Raw genomic sequence first — 16,071 nt, 5'->3', positions numbered from 1 at the left:
TTGTGCATCCAATGATGTAACGCAGATCGGCATCAAACTGCTCTGGGCTTCCAGACGTCGGCCGGAATTAAAGGAAGCTGAGCCACCATAGCAGGAGTTGTAAGTGTGCCAGTTGAGGTACTAATGGCCCTTTATGGTTATGATTTTTACAGCTTGTACCAGACAATTTCTGCAAATGGCTGAAATGTCGAACTGGAGCTCTGGATGCCTTTGCTGTCTCGGTAGCATCGTGCGTACGGGACGCTGACTAACACGGATAAAAGGCTCATTTCTGAACCTCGCTTCCAGAGCAATCAGAACTGGGGGGTTTTGCTCCATTAGACAGCTCTCCATAGATTCACGTCAGTGTTTGGTGGCTGTTGTTCCTAATAATAACTTCAAAAGGATGAAATGTGAAAAAAATAAAGAGTTGCATATGGGTGTATTTGTTATGCCAGCCTGAAAGCTTTAGCAACAACACAGATGAATCGGTTCAGGTATGTTTTCTCTTTAGGGACAGGAAGTTAAATTGAATGCTGAGATACAAATGGGAGAGGAAAACATAGGTGATGATTCCTTCTACTTCATGTTCCCCACTAATAACTCTGTATATCACAGAATGGTGGGGGTTGGAAGGGACCTCTGTGGGTCACCCAGTCCAGCCCCCTACCGAAGCAGGGTCACCCAGAGCAGGCTGTGCAGGACCTTGTCTAGGTGGGTCTTGAATATCTCCAGAGGAGGAGACTCCACAACCTCCCTGGGCAGCCTGGGCCAGGGCTCCGTCACCCTCAGTTCTTCCTCGGGTTCAGCTGGACTCATCCTCGTAGCCCTGCGCTGGGCTCTCTCCAGTAGCTCCTCATCTTTCTTGAAGTGGGGAGCCCAGCACTGGACACAGCACTGCAGATGGGGCCTCAGTGGGGCAGAGCAGAGGGGGAGGAGACCCTCCCTCGCCCTGCTGCCCACACTCCTCTGAAGGCACCCCAGGAGACCATTGGCCTTCTGGGCAGCCAGGGCACGCTGCTGGCTCATGGTCACCCTGTCATCCCCCAGCACTCCCAGTCCCTCTCTGCAGAGCTGCTCCCCAGCAGCTCAGCCCCAGCCTGGACTGGTGCCTGGGGTTGTTCCTCCCCAGGCGCAGGACCCTGCCCTTGCCCTTGTTGAACCTCATCAGGTTCCTCTCTGCCCAACTCTCCAGCCTGCCCAGGTCTCGCTGGATGCCAGCACAGCCTGCTGGTGTGTCCACCACCCCTCCCAGTTTGGTGTCATCAGCAAACTGGCTGAGGGTACGCTCTGACTCTTCATCCAGGTTGTTGATGAAGAAGTTAAACAAGACTGGGCCCAGTACTGACCCCTGGGGAACATCACCAGTTCCAGGCCTCCAACCAGACTCAGCACCGCTGATGCCAACCCTCTGAGCTCGGCCATTCAGCCAGTTCTCGATCCACCTCACCGACCACTCACCCAGCCCACACCTCCTGAGCTTCCCTAGGAGGATGTGATGGGAGAGAATGTGTATGTAATGTGTATGTGTGTGCTTCACTCTTCTCCTCCGTGTAAGCATTGTTAGAACTTCACCTTCCAGCACAAGTCCCAGGGCCAGGGTTCGTTGGTGTTGGCAAGGTTCTCTGAGGACGCAAACGTGCTGCAGGACCCTATCCCAGGGATCAAAAGCATCGCTGAAGTAGACATCAGAGATTATGTAAAATCCTGATCGCCGTAGGGGAGGCTGGGTGGGGTCCAACCCGCGAACTGGATACGCTTGCGTCATTTGTCTTTCTGCTGCTGAGGAGATGTAATTAACTCACAGATCTGGGGCAAGACAGAAATCAGTTGGAGATTGTGTTTATGCTGGCCAGGTACTGGGGTTTTTTTCTTTTTCCTTGAAGGTTCTGATAAAACATCACATGGAATGCAATGTTCGTGCAGTAACACCCGGTTTAGACGGCGTAGCTGGCTGTAAACATCTGGGAATTACTGAGCGCCGAAGGAAATGTTTCTCGTTGGGTCATGGCACAGGAGGCACATCGCTGTCAGCATGGAACTGATGTTTTAATCTCTTATTAAAATGTCATGTTTCTTTTTTTTTTCTTCCCCATGTCACTTTTCAGGTCGCAAAGGTGCTAAAGCATGGCTGACTTGGATCACAACCTCAGTCTTGCGGATGCTCTGACAGAGCCGCCTCCTGAGATTGAGGAAGAAGTGAAAAGGGACTTCATTGCCACTCTGGAAGCGGAGAAATTCGACGATGTGGTTGGCGAAACAGTAGATAAAACAGACTACGTTCCTCTGCTGGATGACGACGATGCAAAACCTGGGAGCCAGGAACCCAAAAGCAAACCCCATGCAGATGGTCTTCAGGTGGAACGTAAGTGTCTAAAGCACAAGACCAAAAAGCTGCATCACTTAAGCATCAAGAGAACACGTTTGCTTGTTGTAATATTGCCAGGCCTGCTAGAACAGGACTTCTGTCTGTTGCTGGTTTTAGTCTGAATAATTTATTTTAAAAGCAAAAGTTGGGATCAAATCCTCTTTCTTGCTTTTCTACTCTACCTTCTGTGCACTTCTTCTGTGCAGTTCCTCAGCCTCGAAAAGAATCGATCGTTATTAGTCCGCAGAAGATGCTGTTATTTCTGCTAACATTTTGTGGGCTGCCTTGGGCTTCTCAGAGAAAGCAGCATCCAAAGTGTGTGACTGCTACATTGACCACGCGAACAGGGCGTTCCATCTCAAAAGATCAGAACTTGGCAAGATTTGGTAACCACCACGCAGGGTGATGGCAGATCCAGGGTGTAGACATTGATGACTTGCTGGTGCTGGTGAGGTCCGCAGATCGGCTTCACAGAATCCCAGAATGTTGGGGGTTGGAAGGGACTTGTGTGGGTCACCCAGCCCAACCCCCTGCCGAAGCAGGGTCACCCACAGCAGGCTGCACAGGACCTTGTCCAGATGGGTCTTGAATATCTCCAGAGCAGGAGACTCCCCAGCCCCTCTGGGCAGCCTGGGCCAGGGCTCCGTCACCCTCAGAGGGAAGAAGTTCTTCCTCGGGTTCAGCTGGACCTTCCTCAGCTTCAGTTTGTGCCCGTTGCCCCTTGTCCTGTCGCTGGGCACCACTGCAAAGAGTCTGGCCCCGTCCTCCTGACCCCCACCCTGCAGATATTTAGAGGCATTTCCAAGGTGCCCTCTCAGCCTTCTCTTCTCCAGGCTGAACAAGCCCAGTTCCCTCAGCCTCTCCTAGGAGAGATGCTCCCGTCCCCTCCTCATCCTCGTAGCCCTGCGCTGGGCTCTCTCCAGTAGCTCCTCATCTTTCTTGAACTGGGGAGCCCAGAACTGGACAGAGTACTCCAGATGGGGCCTCAGTGGGGCAGAGTAGAGGGGAAGGAGAACCTTCATGAGGTCCACATTGTTCGTGAGCTTCAGACTCGAATGTTTAATAGCTAAAACTTTGTCTTGCTGCGTGTGTGTCCTGGTGATGTGCATGCATAGTAGGATGTGGTGCTGTCTCTGCTGGGTGTGAGCACTGCCAGCCCAGTTGATATTTATTAGTGTTAATAACTGTCAGAAACTACTTAGCAGAAGGAGAGGTTTAAGCAGATACTTGCTGCCTCAGCTGAGGAAAAAGGAAAACAGTGAGATCTGGGGGTTGTCCATTAGGCTTCTTTCGCAGTAAGGAACTGAGCCAAGCAGGGCTTGTCACCTGTGCCAAGTAGTGCCTTGCTTATTTTATTTTCTTTTTTTTGGCCTGGATCTATGGTATGTAAAAGAAGAAAACGTTTGCTCCTAGGCAGGTAACCTGGTGACTTTTTTTTTTTGCTTGAATCTTGGTGCTCATCAGTGTTGATGAAAGTGGGATGTGCAGAACTGCATCACTCGTCAGAGTGAACAGGACCTCCAGGACTACAGAGGGGGGAGTTCTACAGTGGGGATTTCTGCTCTGTTGCAGGCACTTACTTGCCTTGTTCAGCAGCGTATCAGGACGACAGGATGACCACGAGCCAGCAGCGTGCCCTGGCTGCCCAGAAGGCCAACGGTCTCCTGGGGTGCATTCAGAGGAGTGTGGGCAGCAGGGCGAGGGAGGGTCTCCTCCCCCTCTGCTCTGCCCCACTGAGGCCCCATCTGCAGTGCTGTGTCCAGTGCTGGGCTCCCCAGTTCAAGAAAGATGAGGAGCTACTGGAGAGAGCCCAGCACAGGGCTCCGAGGATGAGGAGGGGACTGGAGCATCTCTCCTAGGAGGAGAGGCTGAGGGAGCTGGGCTTGTTCAGCCTGGAGAAGAGAAGGCTGAGAGGGGACCTTGGAAATGCCTCTCAATATCTGCAGGGTGGGGGTCAGGAGGATGGGGCCAGACTCTTTCCAGTGGTGCCCAGCGACAGGACAAGGGGCAACGGGCACAAACTGAAGCCGAGGAAGCTCCAGCTGAACCCGAGGAAGAACTTCTTCCCTCTGAGGGTGACGGAGCCCTGGCCCAGGCTGCCCAGAGGGGCTGGGGAGTCTCCTTCTCTGGAGATATTCCAGCCCCGCCTGGCCGCGGTGCTGTGCAGCCTGCTGTGGGTGACCCTGCTTGGGCAGGGGGTTGGGTGGGGGGTCCCCAGAGGTCCCTGCCAACCCCCAACATTCTGTGATTCTGTGAAAATGTGACTTTGAATCTTCGGTGCTAACATAGTTCATGAAATGGTAACAAACGAGTAGGAAGGGTGGAGGTGGACAAAGAGTTCATGAAGCTCTGGGCTTTGATCGCGTTAGATGTGTGTGATTGTATTGAATTATAGGCCCTGTAGGTGGTTTATGTTTTAGCATTGCAGAAGTGGGAGTAACAGAAGCTTGAAGAGTTGTTAATGCTTTGCATGTGGTTTAAGGATGTTTCAAAATAATGCTTTGTTCTAGGAGTTACAGTTTGTAGAACATCTCAGCACCGGAACTTCTCAGTGTTAAAATCATTAGATGATTTAAAACACGAGTTCCTTGTGTCCTCCCAGACCTGTATCCCGTGAACACGACCATCATAACTCACTGTTTCAAATAACTTCAGGTTCTCGAAGCAGATATAACAAGGCCGTTTGGGTTTGCTTGGTAATTAAAACTGGCTGAACTGCCCTGTGAGGAAACCGCCGGTTCCTGCGTGCAGAGCCCAGGCAGAGATGTTGGGGTGCTGACACAGGTTGCCTTCGGGCCAGACTCTCCTCTTCATCTGCATCTCTTGGCTTTTGTAGCCCCCTGCTCCTCCCCAGTGCTTGCTGGCTGCACAACCAGTTGTTTCTCTGCTTGAGCAGAGCTTATTTCCCTCCTACGTGGCAAGGGGGGAGTGGGGGGGATGCAATTTCTTGTTCTTGGTTTGGAGGCTGGTTTTGCCCTTTTTTGGGATGGCTGGAGAACAGTTACGAGCGTTATCTAAATCTTTGGCAAGATGCAAACAAGACCCTAACTGAAGAAATTGGACAGCTTGCTTGCCTTGGTGGAGAAGGTGATGTCTTCCAGCTTTCCTACCTGTCCTTTGCTACCAGGAAGGGAAGGGCTGTCAAGCTCCTCAGTTTCAGACAGTTTTGATTTACTGCAGGCTGGTTTTAGGATTGGATCCTGTGATGTCTTCATTTGCTCAGTCTGTTTTTCCCTGAGGTCGTAAGGGTACCTATTCCTCCCGTTAGATTTCTTCAAGATTTGTAACTGTTGGAAGAAAAATATAATAAAGCTTAATGTGCTTGCTGTATTGAGGCTATAGAATAACTGAGGTGTTACAGGGTCCCAATATGGGGGTGTCGGGGGGTTTTCCAGCGCAGGGCTTTGAGTATCATGTGAAGGTTTTGGGGTGAGGGGGCTGCTGTCTGAAAGGCAGCGAGAGGTCTGTGTCCCTGGCTCCAAATACGACTGCAAATAGCTTTGTTTTCCTGAGGGAGAAGAGTAGCTTTCATGGATCAGGCTTTTCAGCCCCCGCTTGTTAATTTATTTATGGTAAAAGGCACGAATGTGTTCCGACAGCACGGTCTCTGCTACCGAGATTGCCCTTCCCCAGTCAGAAGAGCTTTCATCAGATGTACCCTCAGCCAGTTTGCTGATGACACCAAACTGGGAGGAGTGGTAGACACACCAGCAGGCTGTGCTGCCATTCAGCGTGACCTGGGCAGGCTGGAGAGTTGGGCAGAGAGGAACCTGATGAGGTTCAACAAGGGCAAGGGCAGGGTCCTGCACCTGGGGAGAAACAACCCCAGGCACCAGTCCAGGCTGGGGCTGAGCTGCTGGAGAGCAGCTCTGCGGAGAGGGACTGGGAGTGCTGGGGGACAACAGGGTGACCATGAGCCGGCAGCGTGCCCTGGCTGCCCAGAAGGCCAATGGTCTCCTGGGGTGCATTCAGAGGAGTGTGGGCAGCAGGGCGAGGGAGGGTCTCCTCCCCCTCTGCTCTGCCCTGGGGAGGACCCATCTGCAGTGCTGTGTCCAGTTCTGGGCTCCCCACTTCAAGAAAGATGAGGAGCTACTGGAGGGAGCCCAGCGCAGGGCTACGAGGATGAGGAGGGGACTGGAGCATCTCTCCTAGGAGGAGAGGCTGAGGGAGCTGGGCTTGTTCAGCCTGGAGAAGAGAAGGCTGAGAGGGGACCTTGGAAATGCCTCTAAATATCTGCAGGGTGGGGGTCAGGAGGCCGGGGCCAGACTCTTTGCAGTGGTGCCCAGCGACAGGACAAGGGTAAACGGGCACAAACTGAAGCAGAGGAAGCTCCAGCTGAACCCGAGGAAGAACTTCTTCCCTCTGAGGGTGACGGAGCCCTGGCCCAGGCTGCCCAGAGGGGCTGGGGAGTCTCCTTCTCTGGAGATATTCCAGCCCCGCCTGGCCGCGGTGCTGTGCAGCCTGCTGTGGGTGACCCTGCTTCGGCAGGGGGTTGGGCTGGGTGACCCACAGAGGGCCCTTCCAACCCCTACTATTCTGTGATTCTGTGGTTCTGTGTCCCGTCAGGCTCTAGCTATTCCATCTCTGCCCGAGGTTTTTCTTTCCCTTTTTATCCTGAACCAAGGAGCCAGATCAGACGAGTTTAACCATCAGATGGGGGCTGCGTTACGGACCTGGGTGAACCGTGTGAGTAGAGAGGTGGAGGAGAGAGATGTGATGAGCCGTTGTACGGTCAGCTACAACTTTGTCCTAGAATAAAGCCCTAACAGTTAACTTATTTTTAAAAATATCATTGGAAAAGTGTAGCTTAAAAAGAAAGGTTTTACTCTTTCTAGCACCTGGCTGGACGTCACAATTTGGCACATTCTGGGGTAATCCTCTTCTGACATGGCGGGCTTGGCGTAACGCCGAAGGATCGCTTCGGGCGCGTGCTGCGCTGCCTGCAGCTGCCGTTCCTTACCAGCTCCACCAGTCCCGAGGATGCTGCAGAGCTTCCCCTTAAAGTCCCGGAGGCCGTGGCGGCAGTTTTCGTTAGGGTGCTCGTGTGAAGTAACGAGTTTGCATCCTGCAGTGCGAAGGAAGAGAGGTTTGGGTGGGAGCAAGTTCCAACTGAAAGGGAAAGACTGTGCTTTAATAGCTTACAGCAGGCAGCCATGCTCCTGTGAAATGTTTAAATTCAGGTGAGGACTGATATTATTTCTGAAATCTTTGTGTTATTAAGGAATTGTGTACAAAGCTGGGTCTGTGGCAGAACCGTTCGTGGCCTTGTACGCAGTAAATGTGTGTTTTGCGTTCTTGCACCCTGTTCACAACCTCAGTGATGAGCCCTAACTTAGTGTGCATTTTTTTAAACAAATAGTGAGCATGATGCCAGTGATGAATTCCTTTTAATTTGCTGTGGGCAGTGGCTCTGGGACTCCTTTCCAGCAGACGCCTCGCCACGAGATGGCTCTGCTGCCTGGTGCTGCCGGCCGCGCAGCGGAGCCGGCCGGAGCCTGAAACCCCAGGCCAAGGCACAAGGTTTCCCTTTTACCTCCCTTTCTGCCCTAGGAGTAAGCACCTTTCTAGCAGAAGACAGCAGGCTTTGCTTTCACAAAAGAAATCTGAAACAGAATCACAGAATCACAGAATATTGGGGGTTGGAAGGGCCCTCTGGGGACCCCCCAGCCCAACCCCCTGCCGAAGCAGGGTCACCCACAGCAGGCTGCACAGCACCACGTCCAGGCAGGGCTTGAATATCTCCAGAGGAGACTCCACAACCTCCCTGGGCACACGAAACTGAAGATGGAAAATGTTCCATATACCCCAGAGTCTCAAGGAGGTTGAATAAGTCAGCAAATATTAAGATACTTTCATTTTTAACTTGTATGCTACATTAAATACCCTCTCCCTCTCAAAAGCTGTCCATCCCCATCGCTGCCCTGAAGCTGTGAAAACTTCTGGTTGGTAAAAATCCCCGTATTGGCTTTTTGTAGAAAAACAAATCACAGAATCACAGAATAGAAATATCACGCCTGATCCGAGCACGCTCTCAGATCTGTCAAGCACTTGAGATAAACGTGAAAAACAGTTTGGTCACCCCAGGTGACCCCAAAGGTGTGCTCCTGAGTGGTGGGTGCTCTGCCCCAGGGTTCAGCTGCTCCCCGGCGTCTCGGGGCCCGGCGGCAGAGACTGCAGGTTCGTCTCGGCACAGGGCCTTGTGCCCGCAGCCGGGCCGGAGCGGGCTGCAGCGCGAGGACTGAGTTTGGTGCTTTTTATTTAAAGTGCAGGTCGTGTTGTAAAGCTGCCTGGGTCTTGGGTGGAGTTGCTGAACTGCATCATATAACTCTGTTTTCTTGAGGAGGAAGGAGTGCCAAAAGTGTTGTCTTGATAGGCCACAGTGTTCTGGAACCTTATTCCGTGTTTTATGAACTAATGTTGGACCTTGGAAATGCCTCTAAATATCTGCAGGGTGGGGGTCAGGAGGCCGGGGCCAGACTCTTTGCAGTGGTGCCCAGCGACAGGACAAGGGCCAACGGGCACAAAGTGAAGCAGAGGAAGCTCCAGCTGAACCCGAGGAAGAACTTCTTCCCTCTGAGGGTGACGGAGCCCTGGCCCAGGCTGCCCAGAGGGGCTGGGGAGTCTCCTTCTCTGGAGATATTCCAGCCCTGCCTGGCCGCGGTGCTGTGCAGCCTGCTGTGGGTGACCCTGCTTGGGCAGGGGGTTGGGCTGGGGGACCCACAGAGGTCCCTGCCAACCCCCAACATTCTGCCATTCTGTGATAGGATGATAGCACACACAAAATGTCTCTCATCCACAACCCATCCACCCTACCCGGGCCTGCCGAGAGCTCTTGTGTCTGGTTGCCCTCTGGCACCCCACGCCTACCACGGAGCAGGCTGCAGGTCCGACGGTGGAAACGGGCTTGGTTGGGGTTCCACCTCCACGCCGAGTCACTGCTGGAGATTAGAGTGTTCTAGATTGGCACCGTCCATTTCCTTGAGATTATCGGTTTAGCGAATGCTGCCTTAAATTTGTTTATATAAAAACAATCCTTTGATCCACTCGCCAGATGCAAATACTGTCTTGTGATTCTGATGAGGATTATGTAGTTACAACATCTTGACATGGTTTTGGTTTTATGCAATTTAGAATATGAGGGGAGGACACCTAGCCCTGGGAAGATTGCTGGGTCCTCGCACACCAGCTAACTAAAAGAGGTTTGATTTGTTACGAAGGAGCTGACTTTCAGAGACGTAAAAATAAAACCTGCTGATGCTGGATGGAGTCGTTTCATTTGACCTGATTTTCTGGAAGCTTGTCTTCCAAGAAAGCTGAAACTGTAAAGGAAGCCATTGTAGCAGCTCTGTGGAGAGGGACTGGGAGTGCTGGGGGACGACAGGGTGACCATGAGCCAGCAGCGTGCCCTGGCTGCCCAGAAGACCAATGGTCTCCTGGGGTGCATTCAGAGGAGTGTGGGCAGCAGGGCGAGGGAGGGTCTCCTCCCCCTCTGCTCTGCCCCACTGAGGCCCCATCTGCAGTGCTGTGTCCAGTGCTGGGCTCCCCACTTCAAGAAAGATGAGGAGCTGCTGGAGAGAGCCCAGCGCAGGGCTACGAGGATGAGGAGGGGACTGGAGCATCTCTCCTAGGAGGAGAGGCTGAGGGAGCTGGGCTTGTTCAGCCTGGAGAAGAGAAGGCTGAGAGGGGACCTTGGAAATGCCTCTAAATATCTGCAGGGTGGGGGTCAGGAGGACGGGGCCAGACTCTTTGCAGTGGTGCCCAGCGACAGGACAAGGGGCAACGGGCACAAACTGAAGCAGAGGAAGCTCCAGCTGAACCCGAGGAAGAACTTCTTCCCTCTGAGGGTGACAGAGCCCTGGCCCAGGCTGCCCAGAGGGGCTGTGGAGTCTCCTTCTCTGGAGATATTCAAGCCCCTCCTGGACAAGGTCCTGTGCAGCCTGCTGTGGGTGACCCTGCTTCGGCAGGGGGTTGGGCTGGGTGACCCCCAGAGGGCCCTTCCAACCCCTCCATTCTGTGATTCTGTGATTTACCTGCTTGTCATCCTTCCCAAGAAGAGCAGGAGGAAAGACGTGGCGTTTCTGATCGTTCCGCTCGTTTGGGAACCCGCCGTTGAGCCTAAAAGCTTCGTTAGGTTTCTCCTGGGGAAGTGTTGGATTTGGAGAGACCCTGGCTCGGCTGAACGCGTGACGCGTGTGCGACGGGGCCCTGCTTATCCCTGCCTGTTTGCAGAGCCTTTGGAGGAACTTAAAAGCTGTTGCCCGTCTGAGACCTGCTTGCAGGTTCCTCTGCCGTTCTGCTAACTGGAGCTTTTGAGATCATTTACCCCCTGGTGACTTTGATGGCAGAGAAGCAACCTGCTGCAGCTTGCGGGGTGCTCGTGGAGCAGAGCAGTTTCTGTGGTTACTGCTCAGCAGGGTGAGAGGGACAGGGATGCTGCAGGCTTTAACCTGTTCTTTTGCCCTAATTTCTGTGCTGCTGAAGCAGATGTAGGATTTTCAAGACGTGTGTACGCATATCATGCATTAACCAACATGACTTCACTAAGGGCACATCATGCCTGAAGAGCTTGGTGGCCTTGTACAACGGGGTTACAGCGTTGGTGGATAAGGGAAGAGCAACTGGTGTCATCTACCTGGACCTGAGCAAAGCATTCGACACTGTCCTGCATATCCTTGTCTCTAAACTGGAGAGACTTGGGTTTGACAGCTGGACTACTCGATGGGTAAGGAATTGGCTGGATGGTCACACTCAAAGAGTTGTGGTCAACGGCTCGATGTCCAAGTGGAGACCGGTGAGGAGTGGTGTTCCTCAGGGGTCGGTATTGGAACCGGTGCTGTTTGACGTCTTTGTTGGGGATGTGGATGGTGGGATCGAGTGCACCCTCAGCACGTTTGCTGACAACACCGAGCTGAGTGGTGCGGTCAACACGCCTGAGGGATGGGATGGCATCCAGAGGGACCTGGGCTGGCTGGAGAGGTGGGCCTGTGGGAACCTCGTGAGGTTCAACAAGGCCAAGTGCAAGGTCCTGCACCCGGGTGGGGGCAATCCCAAGCACAAATCCAGGCTGGGGGATGGAGGGATGGAGAGCAGCCCTGAGGAGAAGGACTTGGGGGTGCTGGGCGATGAAAAGCTGGACATGAGCCACCAATGTGTGCTGGCAGCGCAGCAGGCCACCCATGCCCTGGGCTGCATCCCCAGCAGCGTGGGCACAGGGTGAGGGAGGGGATTCTGCCCCTCTGCCCCGCTCTGCTGAGACCCCCCCGGGAGTCCTGCGCCCAACTCTGGAGCCCTCAGCACAGGACAGAGCTGGAGCTGTGGGAGCGGGGCCGGAGGAGGCCCCAGCAATGATGCGAGGGCTGGAACCCCTGTGCTGGGAGGAAAGGCTGGGAGAGCTGGGGCTGGGCAGCCTGGGGAGGAGAAGGCTGCGGGGAGACCTTAGAGCAGCTGCCAGGGCCTGGAGGGGCCGACAGGAAGGATGGAGAGGGGCTTTGCACAAGGGGGTGCAGTGATGGGACAAGGGGTGATGGCTTCAAGCTGAGAGAGGGGAGATTTAGATGAGGTAGAAGGCAGAAATTCTTCCCCAGGAGGGTGGTGAGGCCCTGGCCCAGGCTGCCCAGAGAAGCTGTGGCTGCCCCCTCCCTGGCAGTGCTCAAGGCCAGGTTGGATGGAGCTCTGGGCACCCTGGGCTGGGGGAAGGGGTCCCTGCTCATGGCAGGGGGGTGGAAGTGAAACAGCTGGCTTTGAGCTGTCCTTGTTTTCATCTACCATAGCGTTTGGAGACTTGACTAATATTTTGATGGAGTTTCTTGGTTTTGTATTAAGTTTGCAGAACCCTTGGTAGGGGAGGGTGGGGTGTCCTGACTCTTCTTTTTGATAGAAGGCAGTTGGCTTGAGTCACTTGCTACCTAGGAGATCGGTCTCTAAAGGAAACTTTTGTGCAGCTGAAGTGTTTGTTTTCTGAATAGCTGGAATGCTCTGAGCTGCCAGAAGCACCGCGGAGTGGACTCTGCAGTGCAAAGCTGACCTTGGTTGCACACAGACTGCTCATTCCAGGTGCCACCACACCAGTCCTGCAGACAAACAGTTTTTTTGCAGCCTGAAGCGAGTGCTCAAAGCGTGTGCACGGACTGGCAGAACACGTCTGGAGTGTTTGGCCGTATTTGTGATCAAGCTGAGTCCTGTTTTTAATGCGTGAATAAGGATGGTGGCATCAGGACCACAGTATGAATCACAGAATGACAGAATGTTGGGGGTTGGAAGGGACCTCTGGGGTCACCCAGCCCAACCCCCTGCCCAAGCAGGGTCACCCACAGCAGGCTGCACAGCACCGCGGCCAGGCGGGGCTGGAATATCTCCAGAGAAGGAGACTCCCCAGCCCCTCTGGGCAGCCTGGGCCAGGGCTCCGGCACCCTCAGAGGGAAGAAGTTCTTCCTCGGGTTCAGCTGGAGCTTCCTCTGCTTCAGTTTGTGCCCGTTGCCCCTTGTCCTGTCGCTGGGCACCACTGGAAAGAGTCTGGCCCCGTCCTCCTGACCCCCACCCTGCGGATATTTAGAGGCATTTCCAAGGTCCCCTCTCAGCCTTCTCTTCTCCAGGCTGAAGAAGCCCAGCTCCCTCAGCCTCTCCTCCTAGGAGAGATGCTCCAGTCCCCTCCTCATCCTCGTAGCCCTGCGCTGGGCTCTCTCCAGTAGCTCCTCATCTTTCTTGAACTGGGGAGCCCAGCACTGGACACAGCACTGCAGATGGGGCCTCAGTGGGGCAGAGCAGAGGGGGAGGAGACCCTCCCTCGCCCTGCTGCCCACACTCCTCTGAATGCACCCCAGGAGACCATTGGCCTTCTGGGCAGCCAGGGCACGCTGCTGGCTCATGGTCACCCTGTCGTCCCCCAGCACTCCCAGGTCTGTGCAAGGTGTAAAGATCAGAGTCAAATGAAACTGAAAGCAACTGGGATCATTTTGTCCAATTTAAAACAGAGCTTGCACTTCAGTTTTCAATTGGAGTGAGTTTGTGGGTTGTGTTAGCTGTTTATTTTCCCCACCATCAGAAGATTTTTGGCCTGTGTAGCCTGAGCGGAGGCTGGAGAAGCTGTGCAAAGCCTCCATTACAGTGGCATCGTCAGCTGCCTTCATTAAACCAGCGTAATGATGCCCGTTTGAGCAGGACTGAAGCAAACTCAGAGCTGTTGGGCTGAGCAGCAGCTTCCTGGCTGTTGCGGGAAGGTTCAGCAGGACCCGTGTGGCTCCTCTCCGTAGCTCTTTGGGGATCTCATCGTAAGACCCTGTTACTCCACAGGATACCCGAGGTACCTGTCGGCCTCTGTGAAGCGGTGTTGTACAGACCGTCCCGTGGCCCTGCGTTCTCCTTGCCTGAGCTGGTCGGTGAACTCGGGCTGGCAGCGGTTCTCCCAGTTCCCCGTGAAGATGGTTCCACTGCTGCAGGAGATCCCAGACCTTGGGGAGACTGGCAGCAGGAGGAGCTGGTGCGTTTGACTGCTGGGAAACAGGTCCAGGGACTCCTGTGGTATTTCCAGCTCTTTGAAGAGGATGTAGGTGTGTGTTTTTCTATAAGCTGTCTGGCAAGTTCGTGTTGAATTTGCCTAAAACACCAGGCTGCCCAGAGAGGCTGTGGAGTCTCCTTCTCTGGAGATATTCAAGCCCTGCCTGGCCACGGTGCTGTGCAGCCTGCTGTGGGTGACCCTGCTTGGGCAGGGGGTTGGGCTGGGTGACCCACAGAGGTCCCTTCCAACCCCTACTATTCTGTGATTCTGTGGTTCTGTGAGAGGCTGAGGGAGCTGGGCTTGTTCAGCCTGGAGAAGAAAAGGCTGAGAGGGGACCTTGGAAATGCCTCTAAATATCTGCGGGATGGGGGTCAGGAGGCCGGGGCCAGACTCTTTGCAGTGGTGCCCAGCGACAGGACAAGGGGCAACGGGCACAAACTGAAGCCGAGGAAGCTCCAGCTGAACCCGAGGAAGAACTTCTTCCCTCTGAGGGTGACGGAGCCCTGGCCCAGGCTGCCCAGAGGGGCTGGGGAGTCTCCTTCTCTGGAGATATTCCAGCCCCGCCTGGCCGCGGTGCTGTGCAGCCTGCTGTGGGTGACCCTGCTTGGGCAGGGGGTTGGGCTGGGTGACCCCAGAGGGCCCTTCCAACCCCACCATTCTGTGATTCTGTGATCAGGAGGAGCCACTGAAGGAACTGGAAAGACTTCCCTTTTGCTTTGCTGAGGGTTGGATTAAGCCCTAAAGGGCTGCGTCGAAAGCGCGCTGGTAACGTAGCTTTGTTTTAAAACTGCTTGAGCCCAGGGGAGGGACAGCAGCAGCTCCAGGTAACTGAACGTGTACATCTCTGAGAGGGATTTTTCTTTTATTTACTGGTAGGATATTTTTTAAGCCGTTTCCTTGAGTGTTTCTTCACAGTCAGCAGAGCTACGATGGGCTCCGGAGCTGAGCTGCTGTTAGAGCTTGTGCTGCTGGTTACAGTGTCGTGCTGGCAATGACTTGTCTTTGCTGTTTCCCAGCTGGAAAACGGGATGAAATCTTAGAAATTAAAGCAGAGTTTATCTAAGAAGATATTGGAAAATATTTTACGACTTGGTGCGAGGATGATGAGCAGCTCTGCGGAGAGGGACCTGGGCGTCCTGGGGGACGACAGGGTGACCATGAGCCGGCAGCGTGCCCTGGCTGCCCAGAAGGCCAATGGTCTCCTGGGGTGCATTCAGAGGAGTGTGGGCAGCAGGGCGAGGGAGGGTCTCCTCCCCCTCTGCTCTGTCCCACTGAGGCCCCATCTGCAGTGCTGTGTCCAGTGCTGGGCTCCCCAGTTCAAGAGAGATGAGGAGCTACTGAAGAGAGCCCAGCGCAGGGCTACGAGGATGAGGAGGGGACTGGAGCATCTGTCCTAGGAGGAGAGGCTGAGGGAGCTGGGCTTGTTCAGCCTGGAGAAGAGAAGGCTGCGAGGGGACCTTCGAAATGCCTCTAAATATCTGCAGGGTGGGGGTCAGGAGGCCGGGGCCAGACTCTTTCCAGTGGTGCCCAGCGACAGGACAAGGGGCAACGGGCACAAACTGAAGCAGAGGAAGCTCCAGCTGAACCCGAGGAAGAACTTCTTCCCTCTGAGGGTGACGGAGCCCTGGCCCAGGCTGCCCAGAGGGGCTGGGGAGTCTCCTTCTCTGGAGATATTCAAGCCCCACCTGGCTGCGGTGCTGTGCAGCCTGCTGTAGGTGACCCTGCTTGGGCAGGGGGTTGGGTGGGGGGTCCCCAGAGGGCCCTTCCAACCCCTACTATTCTGTGATTCTGTGATGATATTGTCAATTTAGGTAAATGGCCTTGTAACACTTGCCTGCCGTGGTGGTGGTCGCCTACAGAAACACTGGGCTGCTGGCAGCCCGCACCAGCGTTAATACCAGCGCGATCCAGCTACTTCAGCAAGGACCACAGCCTGATCTCAAAGGCAGTAATTGAAAATAAATTAAATCCCTCAAGCAGTTTGCTAAGCAGTTATAGTTATTGACCCTCAGCAGCCCCGAGCAGAGATTATGGGGTGAATACAGAATTTCGCGAGCATATTGTGATGATTAGGAAGAGCTGTTTGGGTACTGGAACAAGAAGTGTGCTTTGGAAAACAAAAAAAAAGTCCTACCATTATGTTAATTAAATTCATAGAATTACAGAATGGTTTGGATTTGAAGGGACCTTAAAGCTCATCTGGTTCCAACCCCCCTGCCATGGGCTGGAC

General features: G+C 54.2%; 1 protein-coding gene across 7 annotated transcripts in view; it reads left to right on the top strand.

Annotated features, from left to right (window-relative positions):
- The window catches only part of MAP4 (microtubule associated protein 4), a 187,063-nt gene that overhangs the window by 66,075 nt on the left and 104,917 nt on the right, over positions 1-16,071 (top strand). For all 7 annotated transcript variants that reach the window (XM_075419993.1, XM_075419996.1, XM_075419994.1 and 4 more), the window contains exon 3: positions 2,088-2,344. In XM_075419993.1, coding sequence (XP_075276108.1) covers positions 2,107-2,344 — 238 coding nt within the window. In that variant the 5' untranslated portion in view covers positions 2,088-2,106. The remainder of the gene's footprint in view (positions 1-2,087; positions 2,345-16,071) is intronic.

Source organism: Opisthocomus hoazin, chromosome 4 (assembly GCF_030867145.1).
Source record: "Opisthocomus hoazin isolate bOpiHoa1 chromosome 4, bOpiHoa1.hap1, whole genome shotgun sequence".
Taxonomy (NCBI): domain Eukaryota; kingdom Metazoa; phylum Chordata; class Aves; order Opisthocomiformes; family Opisthocomidae; genus Opisthocomus; species Opisthocomus hoazin.
The sequence above is the reverse complement of the archived record's forward strand: the minus strand, read 5'-3'. Positions and strand labels throughout refer to the sequence as shown.